Genomic DNA, 26,263 nt, shown 5'->3' on the forward strand with positions numbered 1-26,263 from the left:
CAGGATGCCGACTTATATGAAGAGGGCAGTACACAATCCCGTTGGACGTGCATGACGAAGTAAAGGAACACTGACAGGAAACCTTCCTCGAAGAAGGCTTGAGTGACATGGAACCATGAGTACAGGGCAGTACCCGACAAGGGTCTGAATTGCAGTGCTGTGTAGAATGCCCCATATAGCGTACGCTGAGCAATGAGAAAACATGCCGGTAACAAGGGTGAATAATGATTGCGGGAGTGGCACCATTGGAAGTGAAATGGGGAAAATAGCTTGGGTAACGAAGGGCTGGGGGGCGTGTTCAGAGAAAGAGATCCGGTAGCTATGGCCCAAGGGACCAGAAGTCATGGTGTTGGTATGTGGCGTAGCGGGGAAAGGGCAAGCACCCATCGATTTGAAGTTGACCGGCAGCGTGTTTAGCACCCATGTCGATTGCCTTACCAGGCCAGCGAGGTACCCATGCGACGGCTAGAGCTGACATGGGGTCATGAGTGCGCGCGCACCCACCTTGTAAGGCTCCATCAAATGGGTGGGCTCTCCTCCCACGTCGAAATCAAGCGGGTCATGGTAACAGACCCCATCGCTCAACCCATCGTACCCAAGATGGACCGGCACAATGAGACGACAGCCGAGACGTTCTGAGATTGGGCTGGTGCCGCAGCTGGAGGGTATTTGGAATACCAAGCCAGTTATGTCTAGCGATGAAAGGATAGAGAGGTGCAACATGATCCATATGCCAGTTATATGCTGTGCTTCAGGCTGATTCACGGTTGCCAATGATCGCTTGTGCTGCGTATGCGTCTCGCGGTTTAAAGGCCGAAACCCTGCTGGTGTCGAGATTTGACGCCTGGCGCTAACGCGTCAATTCTGAACCTTGGACCTTGCTTGTGAAGTTGGTTTGCATACTTGATATGGCACGCGATGGAACACGCGCAAACTGAGTCCTATGCTTTGCAGGCGGCAGTTGGCTGACAACTGCGAATCGATGGCTTTCGAATGTTTCCTTGGAAGGGGAGCTATGCTCAGAGGCGACAGAGACGGGAAGAGTCCAAAGAAAGCCGTGGGATTCGAATCCTTGCGCTCGCTTCTCTCTGGGCTCAACGAGTGAGCGGTCGATGCAAACGAGAAGGAGCCGTCTCCTTGGCTGTGCAGAAACCACAACTTAGTACTCGTGCCCTTCTGAGGCCCAATCCAATGGCATAATGTTCCAAGCGCGTCAATCCAATAGCACGAGTCAAAATGAGCGTGATACGTAGCGTGTTTTCCGTGCCGCCAAGAGCAAGCGCAAATGCTAGGCGAGAGGCAAGCTCGTCGTTAGGGGCCACGAAGTCTCGTCAATCCTCGACCTAAACGGTACCGTCTAGTTAGGCCCATCACTCTGGTCGTGGAGATAGGACGGTCTTAACGCATCTCGACAAAGGTTCAACGATTTGATTTTTGCCAAGAGGGGTTCGTCGCGTAAATTCTAGCCGTCCAGGACAAGCACCCTGGAACAGGCAGCCAGTCCAATAGGCTTGTACAAGTGAGCGGGTCGACAGTAATCGAATCCAGGGCCAAGGTCGCGGGCTCGTTGTTGGAAGGGCGGTCCACGGCGATCCATGGATAAGAAAAGACAGGACAATGGGTATAGGGATGGACAGAGGGGGAGGGTGTTAGGGGGCATCCCCATCCAATGCTACTGTACTACTCCCATCTACGGGGGCGTTCAAAGGCGCGCGGCGCCCGCTTGACATGCCGCTGAATTGACTGAGTGCCGGCCCGTGGAATAAGTCGGAATGGCTCCCCTACTGCCGCAGACAGGTTGATTACAAAAGCCTAGCCGTTTCTCCCAGACCCAGGAAGCGGGTGCGAGCGCATGGTGACTAGTAGACGCCTTCCGCTTTTGGCGCGTGGTTGGTCTGAACAAGCGAAGCGGAAGGAGTTGATTAGGTAGGGGTGAGTTAGGTAGGCGCCATTGACAGGCGCAACTAACTGCGCTAGAAGGATGAATAATGCTTGCGGCCATCCATTCTATTCCCCCGCTACCGCGCAAGTCGCTATCAACCCATTTCCCTCGCAGTTATGTTCCCTGTCGATTCGCTTCCACGAGCGGCCGACTCTTGGCTTTCAACGTTAATAACACCAGGTCAAGTTAGGGTGGTAAGGGCAACTAGCCTAGCCCGGCAGTTTCCCACTTCACGGACTTTTTCTGACTGTCAGACCGCTGGGGGCACTCTCTTTCACACTCTCAGTGCATTCCACCTTATTATTTATCATTGTTGACTTAGCATCTCCCCGTCTTCCTATTGACAAGGTATCATCTATCATCGAAGATGCAACACAGCATCCTGGATCAACAACGTGGCATGGGTGACTGACTATCATTGTCACGCACAGCCCCCGTGATCGCTCCATTCCCTTATCCTCAGACCCCCAGGTTCGATTGCTCACTCATCCGCCCCCATTGGTACCTTACCCTCCATTTCTCACATTCCAGATAGGCAGCAGGAATAGCCATGCACGAAAGCAACCACAAAGCTCTCATAGGTCGCTAAGCGCGAAATCTGCTACGTATCGAGTCTATTTCCGTTTTAGGTAATCACCGGGAGACTGTATACCCCCCATCCCCTCGCGTTGCTTGGTCGCTTGGTCGCTTGGTCAGAATCGGTTGTGCGTCATCATTCTGACAGTCCACCTGCACCACCACTGAGACCCTTCATTAACCCTTTCAGCCAGTTAGGCCTCAGACGAATTATAGGACAATGAACCCGAGTAGGTGTTTGGCGAGAATGACAGATCCAAAAACTCGGACTCTGGCTTGCATCGGTCCGATGCATCATGACAGCCTTGGCCGATTGCAACACTGAACTCCACTTTATGCTTTATGGTGGCTTGGCCATGCTTGCAGCAGCTCGTAAAGACCCCAGGGCAAAACGGCTGCAGCGCTGACGGCGTCTAATAGAGCCAATCGATATGACTCTCCTATTCCACAGGCGCGCAATGAGCCAATGTCCAAGAGAGCGGGGATCGTCTAAGCCAAATGGCGCAGTGCGACAAAAGGACATTGACGTGGATCAGCAGCCTAGCGTTTGGCCCCCGACTCCTAGGAAGCCAATCGGAAGAATTGGCAGGGTCATAGCTTAACCAAAAACAACACTAGACGTTTTCGCGATCCCAGTGCACAAACTTCCAGGTCTATGCTGGCAATCATCATCGCGCAGTGCTTGGCTTGCGGGCCAAGCCCCTACAACTATGTACAGAAACGCTGGAACACAATTCTCTGGCTCAAGCCTTATTACCGATGAATGGGCCCAGAGCTTGAGGCCTAGCTAACCCTGGCCTGTTGAGCTTATAATGGTCATCCCGCAAGTACCACAGACACTTAAATTTTCATGATCTTATGTCCATTTGAAACATAGCACAGCCTCTTGTTATCACCCTATGTGTGAAACAAAGCAGAGAACAACTCCACACCCAGATCCTCAGATGGTGCCTTAAGCCCTGACAAAGGAATCTTACTTCACTGGTATAGCCAATACCTACTTAGCGTTGTGAGCCGCTGTGTTGTTCGATAAGCTAGGTAGGTACGTGAGATTCTGATATGGACCACCCTCGGCATTCTGACGGTTTGAGGATACAAGATCAGTCAAAGACCTGATTAACGTCGGGTTGGTACCATACTTCAGTATCTGTCATTTTTGGCAATGCCGCTTCAAGGCTGATGTTAGTCGATTTGGATGTTTGACAATTTTCGATTGATTAGTTGTCATTTGTTCTTTCGTGATGGTTCCTCGAGTATTACTTTTGAAGGCTGTTATTCTTGAACCGCCTACATCTTCCAGGTGCTTGAGCTACATCCAATTCGGAAGCATTGAATACATGATATTATTTACTCACTAGAACAGCGCTTGAAATATACCTTCATTGTTTCAACCAATACTCGGAATTTCAGATTGGCCTACAAATGGGTACCAGAATATGCCAGGACCTTACTGCATACCTTACTACCAAAACTGGACAGCACTAGCCATTTCAAGAGAGCCAGCCCGTTGCTATGCAAGCATGCGGCACTACTCTGAATCTATTACGGCAAGTAATTGCAGCAAACAATGTGGGAAATGACATTTTGGTTCTGAACATCGAGCCATTTGATCATCCGCATGGAGAAGCAGTATTCTCAAGGCAAGAACTGGGTCTTAGCTTTGGCGAAGCTATCTGGCCATCACACAATCTAATCTACGCGCGCGGCATCCCCACCCTTCAGTTGAACACACACTAGGTCCATTTGCAGGAAAGCTGAGAAAGCCAAGCCTACTCAAAGAGCCATAAAACATCAAAGCACGCACGATTCATGGGGGCCACGCATGTTTCAGACACGCCGTCCTCCTAAGAAGATCCCCAGAATTGACCCTAGGGATCAATGAAACGGCCATGATCCCTCCCTCTAGAGCACTAGAGATCACACCGCGAAAAGCTCCGGTCAAACCAGATTGCCTCCTACTAGGGATGAAACCAATGCTTCCAGCTCGAGGGGGCTCAGCTTCGATCGGCCCAGACTACTGCAATCCTCAGATTGGTTTATGTCGCTGCCTGGAGAGGCGATCGATGCCATTTCGGTATTAAGGGCTTGTACATGTCTGAGGGGTGTACTGGTCAAACAGACACCAGTTAAGCAGTGGGCAAGGCAGACTGGCAAAACTGGTCACTCATCGTCTAACTAATAAGCTACGAGAAAGCCTGCAAGAATATGGTTATGGCATAGCGCCACCACTGCCGTCGTCATACCCTGATCCAGTATTCGGTACCGTCTCGAGCAATTTTCAGCAGTCCCTCCTCTAATACTCAGCAATAACGGAACCATTAGGATTGGCATAACAACACAGGCATATTCGCCTGGTCTAGCTCGGTGGGTTCTGTGCATCAAACCTTGGCGAACTTGCCTTGTCATGGTCGTCTCGGTAATGAAGGCTCAAGTCTCAAGCCGTGTGTTGAAGATCGACAAGCTCTATTAGTTAACGTGACGTCCAGAACCTCTACCCGATCACTGGACGACAAGGGATCCTGGCCTGGTTCCATAGCCGGTACAGTATCCATGTTATAGTGTCCATGAAGATACAAACTTCAGCAGCTGCTCACTACATTTCTGACTCTGCTGGGAAGATCAAACCCAGCGTATTTGTTTAAAAGAGAAACCTTCTGGGTAAGGAGCGTTCTCTAGCTAGAGGCTATCGTCGAATGCTCTTTATAACGCGAACACCGACTGCTAGCATAATCACCGTCACTGAGCATGATGCAGAAATAAAGATTTCATGTTTTGTGATCGTAGCCACTGGGTTTTGCCGCATTCTTCGGTCCCGAGCTGTGCAATCTTTTAATCCTTGAATGTTATGTTGCAGGCCCATTATGACATGAAAAGATGGTGCTCAAGAGAACGACGGGATCCGTCTACATCTCATGGTCTGAGACATGAGGCAGTGTTGTTTAGTGAAACATCTTGTGTATGAAACTTTTCCTGCACTTCCATGTGATTCGATCTATAGGAAGTTCAGCATTGAACGGATCTTCTAACGTCAAGATACTATGTCTTGCAGACCAAAGTCTGTGAGATCCTCAAGGTAGTCGAAGCTACGAAGTTGCAACCCCGGAGAGCAACACAACATGTGTATTTCTTGACTTTCTTCAGGACTCGCTTGACTGCAACAGGGTAGTCTCCAGCTATATTATGGTCCTGTTCAAATCTCTCTATATAGGCGTATAGTATGCGTGTTCCACTATCATTCAATACCCGCGGGAGCGTTCAGTGCCTCATGTACCCTGGACAACTAGCCTCCTTTTCACGGCCCAGATATCCGTGTAGCGTCAACTTACCGCCTTCGGCCCAGGTCAAAACAACCCTCTTAACTGGTCCTTCAATTTATTGGGATGACGGAGCTTGTTGAGCAAGTTATTGACTAGTTGTTGTACAGTTCCGTATGTACATCAGAGCTTCTGCTCTTGAGAATCCTGAACGTTATCGAACAACTATGTTGCTTACAAGAGCAAACATGTTTGATGGTGGCCATATCTCATTGAACCCTGGTGGTCAGGTCATAGTCAAAGAAACTGGTTGAAGTCTGATCAAGCAAGACAGGGGGTGAATCTGAAGACTGGTAAGTCAGACTGAACATGTGAAGAATGCCCAAGCTAGCCTGCGTTCGGAGTTCGAAGGACCAAAGACAACTTGTACCAGAAAGATATGCCTTTCCTTGTAGGATTCCTCCACAGGGCTTCGCCTAGGAATATCAAGAGTTACTCTACGCCATGTTTCTCTCTTCCCCCGAGTCTTGCGAGATGATATGCATGGACGGCGTCAATGGTCATATGATAAACTGTGGCATGCAGGCATCATACTAATGGCGGGATGAGGAAGAGGAGGGAGTCTGCACAAGTTCATCTGTTCGCTAGTTGTTGGGGATGCGGTCGGTACCTGAGCCCATCACTGCCGTACGAACCAAGGGGTGGGCCGAAAAGAACAACGTACCGAATCCTTCGGGTAAGATTTCTTCTAGCGGCCGCAACCTTCTTTGCAAGAGGCGCAAATACAGGGTCTTGATTCCCAACGGTCTCTCTTTTGTGACCGACAATGCATGAGTTGGGTGAAGTTGGAGATGATAGATGGAAGCTATGTAGTATCCGGAATAGGGTGAATACTGACCCGAGGATGCAGCTGAAGACCCTGGACATGTGTCAACTCGTCCAGTGGAATCCTGGATGTTGATGAGACTACTAGCCAGGGGCACAGTTATATCACGGGGGTGGCTGTGGACTGTCCTGTGTTGCCTGTCCTTATGCCTCATGGCGCCCCGGGGGGGTCTTTGCCTTTTGAGGCTGTGCATGGGATCAGTGTTAGAAGGAAGATAGGATGGAGAATGTTGTCCAAGCTCATATCAATCAAGTGGAGTAATCGGTTTTATTTTCTTTCCGCTTACATTAAAGTTTCTTGCTAGAATCGGTCATATGCGCTTCGGTCAGGCTGTGTTATGATTGGTTATATCAATTTGCCTTGGCGTTGGTGATCTCTTCTCATCTCACTTCGAGCGGCAACGTCGGGCAATGCGGCTTTTCAGTGCGGCAAACTGTTGCATAGCTCTTATTTTGACATATAAACATCGCCGTTCGTTCACATAGGTTATCCTTAAGAAGGGGATGTGTTTGTGAAACTACGTTCAGTTGTGTTATGTGAGTCGGCATGTTCCTGCCGCTGATATAGCATAAATATTGGCAAAACATAGAGGTCGAAACGACTATATCATATCCCGCTCTAGCCGGTTTCGATTGATTATCCTTGCATTTCAAGCTTGTTAAAGGCTGGGTGCTAATATAACCATCAGAGTTGGCGATTATGGTTCTATCAGCCGGTGTGGTATAGGGTAATCTACTTTACTCCAGTTGCTGGAACCTCGCATCGATCAGGTATGTATGTCAAGAAGCATAGTAGAAAGGAATAAATTTTTGTGGTATTCCTATAAACTGACACGTTCTCGCCTTATCGTGATGATGAAATTGTGTAGTTTGTTGTTTCCGGTAGCGAAGCTTGGCGTCAAATGGTGAATAGGTAGTTAATGGTTTACGAGTTTGATGACACGAATAAACAAATTACGAGGGATACGGGTTTACACCCTATGATCTATCGACTAGAAGAGCATTCAAGGGAAAAGGCCAACGAACTCATCCTACAACTAAAACAAGAAAAAGCAACACAGACATACTTGTATTGTTATTCTCATCACGGGGTCATGCTGAAAACAGCCTCAAAGGCGATGCCCTTATGTAATCCAATAGAAGCCCGGCACGCGATCTGGGTCATTCACGGTTAGGAACCAACCACCTGTCGTCATTGCAGGTACACTTTCTAGTAAGACACACCAGCCTGATATTCAACGAGCATTCAAAGTACTGCTTCAATACGGGCTATTCTCTTCTATTCACGGATAGATTCGCCTAACTGGGCCACAAAGAACACTCGTACAAAGCCGGTTGGTACAAAGTTGCGCCATTAGCGAAATAGAGTGGTCGCCAGGCAGCGACCGCCTCTATCCTTGAGAAGAAGAAAACCTGCAACTACGAACTAAGAATTACACCAGAAAGATCTTTGTTTTCCCTCGTTACATATGGTACAGAGTCGCAGCATCAACGCGATCAAGATACCAAGATCCTCCCTCCCATAGCCCACTGCTCTGAACAACAAAACCCCCGCCAATAGTGACCCCGCGATAGAGCATCAACCATGTCATCCTTCATCGTCAAGCTTTGGGAGGACATTTTCACACCAGGCCCGACGCCCACCATCCTCAAGGCCGCGAATGCCTCCTTTGCCGCTCTCCAAATCGTCCTATTCTGTCTCCTGCTCGCTACGTACAATATCCATTGCGTCATTCTTTCCATCCTCTGTGGTGGTTTGTGGTGGAGCGTCAACTGGTTTGCCGCCGAGCTTGCCAGCGCCCAGCGAGAGCAGCGTGAAAAGGAGGAGAAAGAGAAGCAACAACAGAAAGAGGTGTCGGGTAACGATGGTGAAGACAGCGAGACGGAGGTCGAGACGACTGTCCCGAGCAAGCCGTCTCCCGTCGCCGCGACAACTTCTGACGTTGCTGTAGCTGCTGCTGGTGGAGTCGAGCCTCTTCAGTCAAAGGGCGAAGTGAAGCAACGTTCTGGGGCTACGGGTACACAATCAAGTGTTAGTACGGAGGACGAGTGGGAGAAGGTATCCGAAGCTGAGAATGAGAAGGACAAATAGAATCACTGTATACGCGGTTCAGGGGACACCAATTCAGACCATGAGGTGGGATGGTACGGATGCGTTAGTGATTTCATAGAAAGAGACGACACTGGAGGAGGATACCCCTTGCGACATCTGTGATTTCTGGCGTGTATGTGGTTAGCGTAGTCACATCTTTCTATCTTAGATATCAATTAGAGCCGAACTATGGTGATGAAATCTAGTCACGCATATCATGATGGTTGACATGCTCTACACTCATACCGCACTCAAATACAGCTACGACTCACTATATGAGTCTCAAGCCTATGCCGACAATGACCTATGCGCCAATACACCAAAACAATATCCAACCCCAAAGTCAGATGAGTCATGAACAAAGAATTGCAGCATAATTAGCAAGAACACAAGTAATACACGATAACCCCGCAGAGTTGTCAATCTTACATGACTTTTAGCTTCCGGGTCACATATGCTGCAACCAAACTGCTCATGGCTCCGATGAATAGGCACACCGCAATGGCGTTCGGACCATCTGGATCCGGCTGCTTCTTTTCATCACCCGCGAGCTCGGGACTCTTTCCAGGCTCGAGGACCGCGAACACGATGGTAGATATGAACGTACCAACAAACTGTGGCAACGTCGTATAGATGTTTAGGATGCCGAAGTATATACCCGATAACTCGCCTGTAGAAGCCGTAGATGGCATGCCAACCTCTGAACCGTGGTCAAGCTGCAAAGCTGCATCATCGTGGCTGATCTCGGAGAGCTCAATGTCGGGCTCGTCCGAAATGCGACGATATGCACCATCTGATCCGGCGCCACCTCCGAGCTTATTGACCTCGACGCCGAGGAAAGCACTCGGAGCCCACATGGCGAGAGTCCAAGGTCTAAGTACGCATTAGCATCATACGGAGGGCAGAGGGCTGCTGCCAGACTTACATGCCGCATAGACACACCAGAACAGTCGCAAATCGGAAGCTGGTTGCAAATGGCGCCAAGGACATGGACGCAGCAAACATTATGTGCCCAAACATCCAAGCTGTCAATAGATCAGGCTTTACCTTGTTGAATCGTGTCAAGAAGCCTGCGATTGCCTGAGGAGGCCGGTGGGTAAAGGAGTTGTCCTCAGGAGACTGGACAAACATGGGCAAAATCCAGGCACCTGCAAATGTGATTACGGAGTAAATAACAAGCGCAGTGCTTCCTATGCGCCCAATGGCACCGAGAGTATCCTTGGATTTCCTCGCATCGGCAGGCACGTCGTAACGAAAGTATGTTTCACCAACCCATGTGGTACTATAGAAAAGAAAAGGGAACCAACCGATCCAAGCCCAGAACTGTGCCCAGCAGATAGCTTGGATTCGAGGAGGTAGGTTTAGAAGTGTCGCCCAGATTTGGCGAAAGACTTTGAAGCGACCCTCATGTTGGGCTGGTTTGGAGGCTACCAGCACCCGCTCTGTAACGGCCCAGCAAGTGAGTGATGTTGAACTCAGAAGAGCAATGGTCGAGATGACTGTGAGCTGTTTGAACTGAGTATCGCCGAGCGTGGTTCCAAAAAGCTTCAATAAATCCACAGCCCCGGCACCATACGCAATCATATGACCAATTGCAGACATACGGCTTGCTACAAAGAAAATTAATTCGACTCTCATTAAAGCAACATGTGTAAACTTACACCAAGCCGCCCCCGCCTGCTGTTTGTCGATTGGTAACGTATCAACAATGAGACTCTTGGAGCATGACATAACTGAAAAAGTCGTTAGTTTTGGCGGAGCTCAAGAGACGTTCATGGCACCATACCGGCATTGATAGCGAAATCAACAACATAGATGGCCAATACAGCCAATACTATCGTAGGTCGCTTGGCAGCCTCATCATCGGTCACCACGAAACCGACAATCTCACGGGTAAAGCCTAATACCAGGAGGCTTATAGCGACAATAATGGAGCCAACGACCATCAACGGTCGCCGACGTCCCCATTTAGACTTACTCTCGTCCGCAATGACGCCGACAACAGGCTGAACTATAAGACCGGACAACGGCCCAGCAATCCATACTAGAGATGTGTTGCTTTTGGTTAAACCAAGATTAAGCAGATAGGGCGTGCAGTCTAAACACTTTTCAGCAAGGTACGCCAGGAGATGATGAAACTGTAGACTTACATGTCATTTCGATACCCCATGTGAAACTAGATGAACCAATGTTAGGAAGCCAGCTCAAATTGGATCGCTGTTGCTGCAGCTCGCAGGGTAAGTAAACGTACGTTATGCCAATAGTAACGAAACTCAATAAAACCATGCGCACAGCCTCAGAGCTACCTCTGATCGCGGGCTGTCCTGACCAGCTGGCCATGTTGGCCGGATTGCGCCCTTGAGGTTCAAGGCTAATGTTATCTTGGCTGTGTCTACCCGAGCTATTGCGATCGTATGAGTCTCGCTGCGGATGGCCGCCGTAAACCTCGGTACCGGTCGAAGAGGGAGTTGGCACTGGCGGCGAATAATCTCGGGGTGAATACAGAGCGTCGATAGATACGGCAGAAGCTGGGGGAGATATCGACGGTGTTGGAACAGGAGAAATTGAAGACGAGCGGGATGTCGAGCCTGCAGCAGGTACACTCGGGACAGTGAGGTGAGTATTAGACTGAGGATACGAATGACGTAAATCCTGTTGAGAAGTTTGATGCTGTAAAGTTGACCATGAGCTTTGATTCTGTTGACAATGAAGCCGAGACTGGAATTCAGCCACGTTGTGGTTATGCTGCAACGCTCCAAGTTCCTGATGACGATGCCGCTGCGGGTACTCGCGATCGACCGCCTGCTCTTCCGGCAAGCTTGTCGCGGGCATATTGTGTACTAGGTAGTGTGGGTCATGAAATGGGGGAACCTTGAAAGAGTTAACAGTACCTTTTCGTGAAGCTTCTTGCTCTGCCAGGGGTTAAATTGAAGCGAAAGACTTGGCAAAGCTGTCGAGTAATGTAGGAAGGGCAAAGTAGAGATGCCAGACTTGCAGCTGATGGTTGGTAGTCACCAAGCAGCCAAGATTGATTGGCACCATGAAAGGTACTATAGAGTACTGGGTAGAGAGGTACCTACCTATTGCTCTAGCGCTGTGAGCGGTGGTAGTATGTCACCCCCGCCCCCTTTCTCCTGCAAGGGCGGGACCCGTCTGTTTACCGCAGTGGATCTTTCTAACGTTCCAGTCTGGGGGCATTAGTTCCAAGTCACATGTCAGAGTTATCATCTACCAAACGGTAGATGAGTACAGGTATGATGAACATCAAATGTTAACCATGTGTTAGTCGGTACCAAGACAACGAAATAATGATGCTCAAACGCAATAAGAGTGCCAAAAGACACCATACAAAGATCTTGTCACCAAGATAACAATACAAGACCGCACATAACGATACACGTGACCAAATTTAATAATTTAAGCTTCATCATGCTTGGGCCACTGGGATCTCATTCCATATCTTGGTCAATACGATTCTTTACATTTCCTCCCCTGGTAGGAAGATGCAACCGAACTTCGTGGCCAAGCAAGCACTACCCGCCCAAGTTGTTTTCGGGTTCATCCCTCGTTATTCACACCTGAAATCTTACATACGTTGGTATTTTGCTCTGAACGCCTGGCTCCCCTGCTTTAAAAGTCAAGGCCCCAACCACGCCTCTCTTTCATCCCATGTTTCTGCTTTCGCGTATAGGACACTGAAGGCTTTTACCCAAATACAAGCCCAAACAAACAAATGAAAACTGAACCAAACGACACATTGTCGAACAGTGAGTTCAGCATAAATAGGAGCTGAAGGTTGAAGAAAAGGCGAGGATGAACTCATAGAAGACAAATGCTAAAAATGCTGATCAAGATGGATGCGTCTTAGGACCGGGTGAATCTCGCTGCAGTTTCAAATCGTAATGTCCGTGTAATAAACGCCCAAGCTCCTTCCTTGAATCCTGGTATAAATCTTGGATGTGTTGCGTAGTTGATAAGATAGCAGTTTGGGGCTGTGGTTATGAATCAGCGAGCCTGGCAAAATGCTTTGACCAAATCCACCCGACGCGATCGTCCGGATCATCCTGGTTCTTTGCTAACCAGAGCTCTCCTTTCTCACCAAGGACGTCGAAGATCTAGACTAGCAGTTAGCACCCAAAAAACCGAGGTCATTTGTGAAGTGAGTCAACTTACTTCGCCGGCCTGATATACCAAGTACGGATAACCAGCTTCGTGTTTTGTCGTTGCAATATTGAACTCAAAGAGGGAAGCCGCTAGCCAAAGCACATTGTACCCGTCGTCTGTGGGTCCTCGCTCCCTTGAAGATGCCCGAGACGATCGAGCACTATCCTCAGGTCCGTCAGCTGGTGGCAAAGCTGAGTGGAAAAGCCCCGAAAACCGTCGGCCTTCTTGAGATTGATTCTGTGAACTGTAGGTCGTATGGGAGTCTCGGAGCTGTTGTGTAGCTGAGTCTGAGCTCTGTCGTGGAAGTCCCCCAGAGTCAAAACTTCTGCCTGTACTGGGTCTCGTAGAGGCGGCGAATGATCGCGTGCTACCAGGAAGATCTGGAGAGAGAGGAGATGCAGTGCCCTGCTGGTGGTTCCCGATACCCGAATAATAGTCACGATAATAATACTGATGTGGACTAGGGATGTTCCCGGCAGTGACACCTGTAGGCGATGCAGTATACGAACCGCTGTGGCGTTTTGTGAATTCGGGTGCAGGAACGCTTGGGGCCTGTTCACCGCTGATTGAGTGACCTCGACCCCGCGAATCACTCTCAGACGGACGTGATCGCATCCTCATGGATGATGACTCTTCGGTACTCCGTGTGGTTGACTGAGAAATTCGACCCCGATACATGGGATTGAGGATACCAATACTGGCTAACTGCTCCTGTTGATAGGGGAAGTCGCGTTGGAAAGTTGCCACGACCTCCTTAAGATCCGGCACATCAGGACAGTCGCCCAAAACTAGTTTCATCTTGTCCTTCCATATCCCATACCATCTCGTTTGGATGTTGACAAAGTTACCCAGACAGATGTTGCCCACCTTTTCAGTTAAAGCAGACAGCTTGGGGAGCTCTTTCTTCAGCGTATCGTTCAGAGCATCGTACTGCTCAACAAGTTCGTTGAGTTTGGAGTCAATACTTTTGCCCGCGCGCTTTAGCTGTTCGTATCGCTCGTAGTCCACGCGGCGCTTTTGGCGTTTTTTCATTGCCAAAGACGGGTTACCATAGGCTTTGATAACATGTTCGAACGGCTCAATGACATGTTTTCGGACTTGCGATAACTGGTATCCGTCAGTACTCTTTTCGACAAGCGTCACTCAAGCAATCAACGTACATGTTCCTCAAGCGCAACCTTTTCAAGATCTCGCATCGAGATATTAAACTGGACCCACTTGCTTTCAAGCTCAGGATGGTTTCCTGGCTGTAGCCTCATCACCAACTCAATGGACGACAGATACTGCAAAAATTCGTGTACATAGGCAGATACCTGCCTCGTGTAGAATTCGACATCTCGGAGAACAACTTGTAGTCGCAGATAATCGTCGCCAAATTTCTCGTTCAATTTGGCATATTCGGAATCTTCACTTGTTCGGGTACCTGACGCTTGGAGCTTGTCGACTCTTTTACCGAATGCGCGCGCGAATCCTGCCTTAACATCGGATTCCTTTCGCTTTCTGCCGACGATCTGGCCGACAAGTTCGAAGTTCTTTTTGGTTTTGTTGATCTCGATGATGGCCGTCTCGAGGATCTCTTTAGCCTCAATTAGGCCTTCTCGATCGGGATGATCCTGTGGGGTGTGCTGCAACAGCGTTATAATGAGATTTGGATACTTGGTGATGCGCTGCATTGGTTTAATCAAGAGTGAGTCCAGATCCCATGCTGCAGTCAGGTCCTTCGCAACTTCGTTACATTCATTGAGCCAGACTTTCACCGTGGGATCCTGTTGTATCTGGATGAGTCGTTTGGCTGCCCCATCACTGTTCCTCAAGAAGCCCTCATGAGCGAGCTTCATCTTCTCCATATTGGCTTTGAAAACAGGGCCGATCAGGACGGAGCGATCTTTGGTATCATCAATATCAGCAGGATTAAACTGCGAGGGCTCCGATATCAATGTGCCTTCCCTAGCAAGCGCAGACCGCCGGCTCTGCATCGTGTAAACAGCTAGAACTGCCTCTTTGATCTGCGCAAAGAAGGAGGTGTGGAATGCAATGATCTCATCCGTGTTCCGGAAGATGAGCTTCACAGTGTTGGCGTCGAGCTTTGGGCAAGCCTCTGCTGTCCCTTTGTATATCTCTTCGACAATATTCATGTCGCGCACGAACACAGCTTCAGTGTCAACAAGCTCTTTTATAACGTTGCGTCGTTGAACAAGTCGGTGCTTTTCTTTTCCTGTTGGACCCTGTTTATCATATGTTTCGGAGTTTGCATCTCCGTTCAAAGTGGTTGCATCCGCGAAATACTGATTATGGGTTGATAGGGATGTGGTGTCCATCGATTGAGGCGTGGTCATCATGGGAATGTAATCTTGCGACCCTCTTTCAGAATTGACAAATGTGCTTCCACTTTGGGACTGCTCATAATAAACACCTGATGCTCGTTGCGAATTGCAAGCGGAGCCGGATGTTGAAGCCGGTATGGGGGGAGGTTCGTGATTAGGGGATGGGAAGTACGAGAAGCTCTTGCTGGCTCTGTTGGAAAGATAAGGAATGGAAAACCCATCTCCAGTGTCTAGCTCCGGGAGTTGATGACTTAGATACGGCGACTGGGTCAAGTCAGTAGAGGGTCGGATCTCCGGTTGACTGTTGCGAATTTCCAAAGGTCGCTCGACAGGTCGGCTATTTCGATGGATAGATGTTGTTTCAAAGATTGTAACATGGCCATGATCTCCAGTTTCGTTCTCGTCATCATCGGGAAACACTGGTGAGCGCCCCGCTGGAGACACGTCGCCACTATTGATCGAAAAGTCAGTCCACGCTGACTGCTGACTTGTTCTATTCGTCATCGACAAAGTCGGTACCATAAGATTTGTTGAAATCTCCGGCCGCTGCTGTTCATCATAAGCATAATGAGGCTCGTTGTTGGTATCCAGAGATTCACAAGTCGAGGCACGATGTGACGAGAATTGGTCGTCGGACGGCACCTCTGATCTACAGTCGTTTCTGCCGGCCTCTTCCGCGTCCTCGGTACAACTGTCAGTGATAGCATCATCGTCATGAAAGCGGCGATACTGCCTCGTTGCTTCATCGTATTCCGAATCAGAATGGCAGTCTGATTCATATTGGGGCTCAATTCGTGGGAATGGGACCGTTTCTTCAAGGCTTTCAGCCACTCTTGGTTCGTCACTAGGTGGCAGAACGGTGATTGTAGTTTTGTAGGACTCAACACCTGGTTGGGGCACGTCTGCTTTGGCCTGAATATCGAATGCTCCAGGGATGAAAGGCGTAATAACCTCATCATGCTTCGACAATGCATGTTCAGCTACATCAACGGTATTGGATGCGGATTTTGGTCGAACTGGCGAGTCAGGGTCATCCTCGAACGGGTAATGATACTCGGCCTTCGGAGGAGATGCGGACTTCTGTGCTTGTGGACTGGGCGGCTTGACAACCGTGATGGGAACTTCGAGCGGCGTCTGTGAGGACCTTGGAGGGGTAATTTGAGGTTCGTTATCGAACTCTGTTGTTTCTGATGCTATCGAATCGGCAGTTGGTGGTCGCTCTGGTTCACCAATAGGAGGGCTGAGGGCTGGAAAGCTGCCAGGAACACCCAGGGTGGGTGAATCAAAGTCTTGAGCCGATGACTCGTCGGTAAGCGTTGCCTGCGAGGTCGCAGTGAGCATCAATGACACTGGTGGTAGTGCCATTGCGATGTCAACCGGACTCATCGTTGGGTCATCCAGAAACGGTGAAGGCTGATCTCGGCGTGGCTCTCCATCAGGTTGATCGTAAGACACCTCATGGCTACCTGGGAATGCAATAGTATCTGAGAGGTCAACCACGTTCAAGGCATTTTGCACTTCTGTGGCACTTGAAACCTCCGGGCTAGCCAAACTTGGCCCACTACCAATCCTGAACTCTGACGATACTAAATGGTCATCTGGAAGGGACGGAACTGGTGGAATATCGGCGGGGATTGGTGACTCTGTAGCATTAGGCTCTGGCGTAACAGATGGTGAATTCGAGTTTGAAGAAGTAGTGGCAGTAGCCTTGGCCCTGGCAGCAGCCTCCATTTCCCTCCGCCTTCGGTCTACTGCCTTTTGTCGTGCCTCGAGCGCTTGGCTTTCTCGAATGGACTTCGTATAAGCTAGTCGGATATGTTCTCGTCGCTGTTCAAAATCAATCGGTCCTACAGAGATCTTCCGCCGGCGCGATGATGGTTCAGCTATCCTGGACTGCGGAATGGATGTAGGATTTGGTGACCTAGCCCTTTCCACTGCCCTCATCCGAGAGCTTGCCGTTGTAGCCACGGAAACGGGTTGACGAGGCCGAGAACTTCTGAGAGGAGGGGACAGCTTCGGGGGAGGCGCTATGATATTTGCCTGAAGGCGATTGTTGTTCGTTGGTGTGACGAGAGTTCGAGGTGCCGCCTTTCGAGTAACGCCGCTCTGAGTTGGAGTCTTTGCCCTTGTCGTCGGATTTCCTGCCCTTGATGTTCGGCCATTCACTTGCGGTCGTTTGAGAGCTGGTGAGTTCGAACGCGTCGAAGGTGTTGAATCACTGGGGCTATTCACTTTTCTCACAGAGCGTGGCAGTTTGGATGTAGATCCAGCACTCGAGGTATTGGTCGTCGGTGATTTTCGAGAAGGGGTTTTACGAGAGACCAGAGGTACTGAAGGGGATTTTGGGATGTCGCTATGTGACCGTGTGTGGCCTTTTTGAGGGGCCTGGGTAGGTTGCCCGTTGTTATCGTGGCCGTTGAGGCTACGATACCAGATACTTGGGGACGAAGGCTCGGCGACATCTGGTGGATCAGATAGACTTCTTTGATGGCTAAATGGATGGTGTAAGCTGGATTCAGATGTCCTTCTTGGGCGAACGCCCTCAATTCCATAGCCAGCAGTGGGGAAATTGTGTTGCTCGGGAAGAATCTCGCCGAAAAGCAAGCCTTGAGAACGCGAAGGTGTGGGGGAGATAGAAGAAGTCGGTTGTTGTGGTGGAGACTCTGGCGCCAAGTTGGACGTGGGTTTGGAGGCATTTGAGTTTCCGCTAGCAGTACTTCGCGGTTTCCCTATACGACTGGCAAAAGACTGAGAATTATTCGAGACCTGGTCCTCGGCAACATATCTTGATCTCTGGGAGCGGGCTGATGAGGACATTGTTTGCTTGCTGAACGAGTTTGAACCATCGCGTAATGTCGAGTAAGACGTTGCACCATTTCGCGGTTGTGGACTGACACCAACATCTTGCCTAATCTTAGCTGCAGCTCCCGTATGCGCCGGGGCACGGGGAATTGATGAAGGTGCAGCACCATTCTGGTCGAAGCGCCTTTTCAGATCCCTCACACTGGGGTGAGTTCCAGTGGGTTTGTAGCCAGGAAGAGCAGGCCTGTTGTCGACAGGATTTGACGTGGAACGCATATTGATCTCTGTTTGCGATGTAATATGAAGTTTTGGCGTTAAGCCATCACCGTTGGAGCGCAATGACGGACGCAATGCCGAGGCACCGATAGAGAGGGACTCTTGATTATTGTGGTACGTTCCCCGATAGCTTTTGTAGAAGTCGTCGGGGTTTACGGGGGCGAAGGCATGGTGGGCTCCTGTAGAAATCGAATCGTACTCGTCGGCGTGAGGCACAGGAGGACGGGAAGAGGCGCTACGTTGGTCGAAATGAGATGCAGGAGCGGCGGAAGGCGAAGAATCGGGGAGGTATTGACGGCGGTCGTGAGATAGCTGATCGTTGAGATAGTCTTGTCTGAGGTCAGTGGTGTGGTCGATGCGACGATTGTGGTTGTTATCGTGATCGTAAGGGCGCTGATTCTTATTATGTTGGGAGAGGTATTGAAGGTCGTGGTGAGGCTCGAGATTGGGGTTTCGAAAGCCCGAGTCTACATCCTGTACGTCCGCTTGGAGGCCCGCGTGAAGGGCCTTATCCATGTCGTTATCCATGGTGGCCTGAGCATCGGTCAGGCTCGTCGAGCGGAGCGACTGGTTGGGGGACTATAGACCCATGCAGAGAGCATCGATGCGTTGGCGTTTAAGCGTTGTGCGGGCGTTGGCGTGAGGCGCACTTGATAGGTGTGAGGATAATTACTGTACTGTAGGTCCTGGAGTCAACTGCAAATGGGCCTGAAGAGTGTAGCGACCAGGGGGTATAAGAAAATCAATGGCCCTCACAAGCTCACAACTGCAGGATCCAACCGTGGACAAGTGAGCAGGAACAACAAGATGGGGGCACCAAGCTAGACCAGTCCCTGGAAGTCGAACGACGTTCGGGATGGGGAGGGTCGAAAATCGAAGTGGACACTCTTGGTGGATGCTGGTGCTGGAATCAGCCGTTCCAACTCGTCGTATGCGGGCCAACTTTCTGCTAGGGGCTTCGACGGTGGACGGGGATGCTGCCAGTCAAGCGCTTTATTGATGCAGGTTAGTCTGAAGAGTGCTGTGGATGGAGTTTGCATGTGCGTGCATAAGGCAATCACCTGTATCCAGGTAGCCAGGCCAGAGAGCTGAGGGCACAAACAGCACAGAGTAAGCGGGTCGAATGAGGCTCGAGGGTGGATGATCCCTGAGAAAAGGGAGCAATAGGGGCCTAATAAGCGGGATCACTTCCTTAGATGGGCGACAGTTCGGTAGAAGAGAGACACAGAGACAAACCAACACCAAGATATTTTACGTGGAAGGAGTGGTATGGAAGACGCGATCTTATGAAGGATAGGCCATTTTGAACGGAAAACTTACTATTACCCTTGTCGTCGGGTATGATATCAAGTAAAGTCAAGTGAAAGCACAGTTACAGTATCAATACCTTAGTCAACAGCGTTCAATTGGGATTTCCATTGGATTGGGGATTGCCCGCAGATGGGGCGGTTCCTTCCTCAGTGGAGCACATCCGTTGAAGTACCTAGGGAGTAGTGGAGGTGCCTGGAGAGCATGGAAACAACGGCCACGCTTTTGGTTGGATGTAAGCACATCCACGATCAATCACATCAAGAGAATACTTCATAAACCATGCACAACGGCACTCATCAAGTAGCGTCGACAACACCTCCACATTTCATGACCACGCATTTGGCATTCCCATATCTTATGTACAGCCGCTGAACAGGTAGCTTCGAACAACGGACTGTCGACGGAGGGCCGCTTGTTGTGGCCAGCCTAAGAAAACTTTGTTAGGATAGCAGGGCGAGGGACCAATAAAGGAACACAGGACACTTGAAGAACCTCAAGGTCGCATCCGACATATGAAAGCGAACACCATGTCCTAGAGACTACAGAGTCGAGCATACCTAAATATCGCAGCCGAGTTGCGTTTCTCAGACCAAGCTAAGACTCGAAGGTCTACTGTGGTGCTTGGTTGACTTATGACGCCCCTAAGATCCAGTGTTTCTCCCCTGCATCAATTCCCGAGTCCTGCGATATCCTTACCCATGTCCCAAACTGGAGCATCTAGCCATCTGCTTCTAATACATAGATAGTTGCAACATTGGTCTTAAAACACGAGAATAACTAGTAAAGCATTTTAAAGTTTCTGTAGGTGTAAATATATCTCAAAAAAACGAAAGGCCCTCCCTGTCTCCCCCCTGAAGTGTCAGGGATTTATTGCGATCCAATCCATGGCATTGTGACTGATCTCGTAACCCACGAACCGTTTCGTGTGGCAGCCGATTCAGCAGCCGCAATTCCACCCGGTTGGACAATGTCACCAAGTCAGTTTATCAATGAATCCAGGCTCACCAGCCCATTCATTTTTCCATGAGTTGCAATGACCTTCGAAGTGTCGAGACTAGAAACATGGCAAGTTAAACTTTCCCACTGTAGCACATTGGGCATATGCCTCATTCACCTATTGCATTTATTGCTATTCATCTATGTCAAATCGGGCAGGGAACCCCGCGTTGAATCGATCATTACTGCGTTTGGAGGAACAAATGGCGACTGTCCATTCACCAGGGCTACTCAATTCCCAGCCAGTCTTTCATCCTCTGACGTTATGCATCCCCTTTCTCGCCTTAATTAGGTACTCTCTCATTCCGTCTTGCATATCAGTTGTACCTGGAGCCAGGTACCTAGATTTACCACCCACAGGTGGAACTTTAGATACTTACCTGGTAGGTAGTCCTAGGTGGCTATTGGGGTCGTTTTGTCCTGGGAACTGCCTTTTGAAGAATAAACATGCTAAGAATACGCGGTCCTACGCACCGTTGGCCATGAGAATCACACGATAGTCAAACCGCTCACATCTGATTTTGGTTTCATTACCAAATCTCATTGTTGGTGTGGTTGTTTTGTGCCTGCAACTTTCTGCCCTTGGCTTACTCGTGCTTTTGGGACATTAAGTCCAAAGTGGCTCGGCTGTGGTTTTGATATATCTTATGTTTAATAAGGAAGCTTGTCCTAAGAACTTTGAAGGTACTGATGAGGAACGATAATGTGTAGCAACAAATCTTCTTCCGGTCTGCTTGACTCCCGAGCTTGTGTTCTAAGGTCTTCGACTGATCGGGAGATATAGGTGCAACACACTTTGATCGGACTCTTGTGGGTTTTGCCGGTTCTTTATCAGTGGAGGCTGAGAAAGGAAAGCATTTCATTATTCATCACCAGAAGTCCGCAATGTTTGAAGCCACTTTCTATTCTCGAAGTTGTAATCTAGACGACATTCACCAAATCGTCCCCTTTTTCGTCTGTTTGATTCCCATTGTTCATCCTAGTGGCAGATCCGGGGCTCCATATCCATCAATTACCTATCCGAGCTGACCACTTTTCAGCCTAGGTACTTAGGCTCTCGTTTTCAGGGTCTCACAAAGAAAATTGCACAGTCGCACATATTTGCTCCGTGCTCGCCGTTCCTGCGTTGTGATACTGCGTGTGATCGTATGCAGGACCGCTTACAACGCTTCTTAGCGACCATGTCAATTTCATCTGGAATCCCAGCTTCCCCCAAAGGGACACCCCATCTACCACACCGAAAACTCTATCTCCCGCAGCAAGTATATGCAATTCTATGCTGTGGTCGCTTTCGCGGACGTGTATGGCTCGCGTTTCTTGCCCTTCTTCGCTCAGCAGCAAATTGCTTTCATGTTGCCCAACCCTCGCCGTCTCTGATGCAAACCACACTAGCCGAGATGAAAAGCAAGCATAACCACGAGGCTCTGATAAGTAGTAGAATATAGGCTTTTCCGGATTGCATCGAACAAAGTTTATTACCTGAATTCCTGTTAATGATCAGTGGCCAATTCTATGATAACGCCCAGTTAAGCGGCTGGTTGCTTACCCCTGGAACCGGCCTCACACTAAATCTGCGCTAATCCCTCTGGGGACAAGCTCCCGCTCCCACGTCTGTTAAGGATCATCCACATTGCATCAAATCAATGTTCGAATCTCTGTGGCTCATAGGATTCCACGCTAGCTCGAATAATTACACAAGTGATCATCAGAAAACACAGCGGCTTGACAACCGTTCAATGGGGAAAAGATACAGAACAAGTATGGAAGACCAGAGAAAGCGAAAGTTGGAGACTATTGTCGCGTCGGAACCCCAAAAGCGAGCCAAACTACTCGAGAGAATACCCGTGAGGCGCGACCTTCTGGAACGTCATTACAGCAGGGTCACCTCGTTAAGAGAATATGTCCTCTCCCAGTTACCTCATGGATCTCGACTCCGACGGAAGAAAGTGGCATCCATCGGCGAAGCAAACAATGCCAGAGAGATCGAGAAGACTTTATCACGACTCCTAGACACGTCACTTGTTTGTTTTGCCCACCAAGAAGCCGACAACGATGACACGAGATGGGAGCAATGGCTAGCATTCTCACAGAGAGAGGACGAGTCTTATGTTAGTCTTTCCGATGGGATTTCTGGATCAATATTCTCCCAAAATGAGGTCAGTATAGCATATTTATTTGTATGAAAAGTCGCTTACAATCATATAGATCGTAGATTTTGTTGTATGGCGTCTCTTCTCTAGAGAGGTTCAAGTCGGACGACGACCCAAGCACTTGTTGTGTGACGGGTTTAGGAAGTCAGCCGGACCAGACGACCAAGGAACTACAACTATTCCTGGACTCTTTAACCTCTTTCCGAACTCTAACGTTGAGGCGCTGAGGGAAAACCCTTGGCCACAATTATTGGCCCTTCTTGGCAGAGCTGGAGAGAAAATCATGATCAATCTCCTTGTTGACGCCTCTATATATTTAGAGGTTGAAGCAGGTTTCAACAATTATTATCAACTGACAGGTAAGACAGCAAAACACTAAAAGTACACATCTGACCTGTTTAGGTGTGCCACTTGCAGAGCTTGACCTTCATGGAGGCAGTCTGTCAATGGCTGAAGGATCTAAAAGCGAAGCACGCAAACCTATAGACATAACTCTAGTGAGAAGCAGAATGTTCTATGCTAAGCCATCCCTCACGGCACAAGGACACGTTCAGCCCGGCTATAAGCACATTCGTAAGTGCAGAAAGCACATCCAATCAGAAATATTATTAATGGTTTTCAGACGTGCTGAATCGGTACAAGAACGCTCCCATGTCCAACGACCTAGAGATCCAGCGCCAAGGTACAATCAAGGTGATGATGTACATATTTCCTCGGCAATTCAGACTTCACAACGTCTTTACTTCTCAGGTCGACCCCACGATAACCTCGCAGAAGTTTCAAGACTATACGTTGAGAGAAGAAGAGATTGCTCCCTATTTTCAAACAAAAGCAGGAGACACCGGGTCGCAAACGCCAAAAATACCCAAGAGGCTTCGTGGATATACTGAAGAACTTGTGAAACGCTTGCAAGTTCTCCACGGCCGGTGTTCATATATAGAGCTCTTGAAGCACCACTGCCCCTGCACTTTTGACAGGCCATCGCGAACTAGGAAGCCGAGGACCAAGAAGAGTCTCATATCGCCTCGAAAGTTTATTTCATCACAACGCCCGACGACGGGTTCATACTATAAGTGTGCTTCATCTCAGAAGCAATCCGAGCCAGGGCTCTTGAACACGCAAGCACCAGCACTTCCATGTCATAAATCCCTGGTAGAGCTAGCCACCCCGTCATCTCAGGTCTCATCGTTTTGTCAAGCCGTCTTGTCCAAGATTATCCCCAGAGACTTCTGGGGGGATGATGCCGTACAGAAACGCAACAAGTTCACTATCATGCGAAGCGTCGATCGTTTCATCAGGCTCAGGCGCTTTGAAACCATGTCGCTACATGAAATAACACAAAATATGAAGGTAAGTGTCCGTTTAGTGCGAAAGCTTGACCATGGCTAATCATTTATCAGATGGCAAAAATCTCTTGGCTTCACTCACCAGTTCTGAGCGACCAAAGACCAAGCAAAACTGATACTGCAAAGCGCCTGGAAATTTTTAATGAATTCATTTATTTCGTTTTTGATTCTCTCTTGATCCCTCTGATCCGAAACACCTTTTATGTTACTGAGTCTAACACTCATCGATATCAAGTTTTCTACTTTCGCCATGAAGTCTGGAGACATATAGCAGAGCCAGCTATGATGGAACTTAGAGCAGACATGTTTGAAGAGGTCAAGTTGGATGATGCGCTGCAGGTATTACGTTCCCGAAAGCTGGGCTTTAGCCAAGTTCGACTCCTTCCAAAAGGTAACAAACTTCGCCCCATCATGAATCTCCGGCGCAGGGTTATGACCAGGGCACCTTCAAGCAAGCTTGGGCGTAGTATAAACACTATCTTGGGTCCCGTGCATTCGTTGCTGAAGCTAGAGAAGGTATGTGAGGTGACAAACCTTCTGGGGTTGAAGCTGACTCGAAACCCAGAGGATCAACCCGTCCAAGTTGGGTTCAACCATGTTCTCCGTCAGCGATATTTATTCCCGGCTGAAACTATTCAAGCAATCTCTGGGCCCTGAGTATGGTAAATTGTACTTTGTCAAGGCTGATGTCAAGGCTGCTTTCGATACCATCCCACAAGAGGCAGTTGTCAATCTGATGAAGTCCGTGCCAAGTCAGTCGAAATATACCATCATGAAACACGCAGAAGTGAAGCCTGGGGAACGAGCAGTGGTAGCTGACGACAAGTCCTCGTCCAAAGCTATCCGACGATGGCATGCAACAGCCTTGAGCGAGAAGGAAAACCCAGATTTCATCATGCGGCTTGAGCAAAACCTGGCTCAAAACAAGAAAAATACTGTCTTTGTGGGCAGCGCTTTACGCAATACTCATAACATTGGAGAACTGATGCATCTTCTCAGGCAACATGTCGAGCATAATCTCGTCAAGATTGGAAAGAAATATTACAGACAGAAAATCGGAATCCCTCAAGGCTCTGTGTTATCTTCATTCTTATGCAATTATTTCTATGCTGACCTTGAAGTTAAACATCTGAACTTCCTTCGTTCGCCAGACTGCCTACTGTTACGCCTCATTGACGATTTTCTTCTAATCACCCAAGACCAGGAAAAGGCGATCAAGTTTGTCAACGCTATGCATGTGGGGTTTCCTGAGTATGGCGTTGCGGTCAACCCGACTAAGACCATGGTCAACTTTGACATGCTATTTGATGGTGAGCCAGTGCAGAAGTCTAACCATGAGAAAGGATTCCCCTACTGTGGAACCACTATAAACTGCAAGACACTGGATATCACCAAGGATAGAGACAGAGATGTAAATATTGGTACGCTCGAGAGTCATGCTTCTAGGACAATCCAAAACCAGTACTTACACCTAGAAAGATGTATCTGCTTCTCTCACGGTCGACTTCGGCCGCACACCTGGCCAAAATTTTCAGCGAAAGGTTCTAAGTTAGTCCCCTGTACCACATGAACCCAAAGAGTTGCTAATCAAGGCTCCTATGACCATAAAGACGCTTTCAAGATTCAATCTCATCTGATGTTTTATGACACATCCCATAATGCAAACCGAACCGTTCTTAACTCGCTTCGAAGTACCTTTGTTGAGACTGCGAGTAAAATGTACGCTTACTTGCGTTGCCTCGGAAAGAGACAGCAACCGAGTAGTGAAATGATACTCCGTAAGTTGCTCAAACACATAATGCGGCTGCTTTAATGTCTAATCTTCTCAAGGAACAATCGCTAAAGTGATCGACGTTGCCTTTCTGCTCTTGACTAGCAGATCTAGGGTGATGAGATATCCCCAGTACATCTGTGACGTGCGAAAATCGCAAGTTGCTCTGTAAGTGTTTATTGCTGTGCCGTTCCTTTCTTGGCAGGATCCTAATAGTGATAGAAATGCGTGCCTTGCTTTTGAGAAGGTATTGGCAGCAAAACAGACCAACTATCAGCCTGTTGTGAAGTGGCTTCGTAATGAAGCTGATAGGCTTGCCTCGGGCCAGAAATACGAGCTCCTGCGGGTTTCATGAGCTAGGCGAATAGTAAATT

General features: G+C 48.9%; 4 protein-coding genes; 2 read left to right on the plus strand and 2 right to left on the minus strand.

The window, feature by feature from the left end:
- Positions 1-8,242: 8,242 nt before the first annotated feature.
- Positions 8,243-8,749, plus strand: FFUJ_01227 (related to PKR1 protein; the record flags this gene model as incomplete). Its single annotated transcript, XM_023581072.1, has 1 exon — positions 8,243-8,749. The coding sequence occupies one exon, from the start codon at positions 8,243-8,245 to the stop codon at positions 8,747-8,749; it is 507 nt and encodes a 168-aa protein (XP_023424319.1).
- A 425-nt stretch (positions 8,750-9,174) lies between these two features.
- FFUJ_01226 (related to sucrose transporter SUT1D) lies at positions 9,175-11,581 on the minus strand (the record flags this gene model as incomplete). XM_023581083.1 has 5 exons in its annotated part: positions 9,175-9,622; positions 9,675-10,359; positions 10,411-10,482; positions 10,536-10,847; positions 10,900-11,581. 5 exons carry the CDS (start codon positions 11,579-11,581, stop codon positions 9,175-9,177), a joined length of 2,199 nt encoding a protein of 732 aa, XP_023424320.1.
- A 1,166-nt stretch (positions 11,582-12,747) lies between these two features.
- Positions 12,748-18,843, minus strand: FFUJ_01225 (uncharacterized protein; the record flags this gene model as incomplete). XM_023581094.1 has 3 exons in its annotated part: positions 12,748-12,864; positions 12,923-14,020; positions 14,074-18,843. 3 exons carry the CDS (start codon positions 18,841-18,843, stop codon positions 12,748-12,750), a joined length of 5,985 nt encoding a protein of 1,994 aa, XP_023424321.1.
- A 3,539-nt stretch (positions 18,844-22,382) lies between these two features.
- FFUJ_01224 (related to telomerase reverse transcriptase) lies at positions 22,383-26,244 on the plus strand (the record flags this gene model as incomplete). XM_023581105.1 has 10 exons in its annotated part: positions 22,383-22,778; positions 22,828-23,131; positions 23,175-23,345; positions 23,395-24,122; positions 24,173-24,634; positions 24,684-25,539; positions 25,598-25,666; positions 25,729-25,896; positions 25,949-26,057; positions 26,112-26,244. The coding sequence occupies 10 exons, from the start codon at positions 22,383-22,385 to the stop codon at positions 26,242-26,244; spliced, it is 3,396 nt and encodes a 1,131-aa protein (XP_023424322.1).
- Between the last annotated feature and the right edge of the window lie 19 nt (positions 26,245-26,263).

This window comes from Fusarium fujikuroi, chromosome FFUJ_chr01, assembly GCF_900079805.1.
Source record: "Fusarium fujikuroi IMI 58289 draft genome, chromosome FFUJ_chr01".
Lineage (NCBI taxonomy): Eukaryota > Fungi > Ascomycota > Sordariomycetes > Hypocreales > Nectriaceae > Fusarium > Fusarium fujikuroi.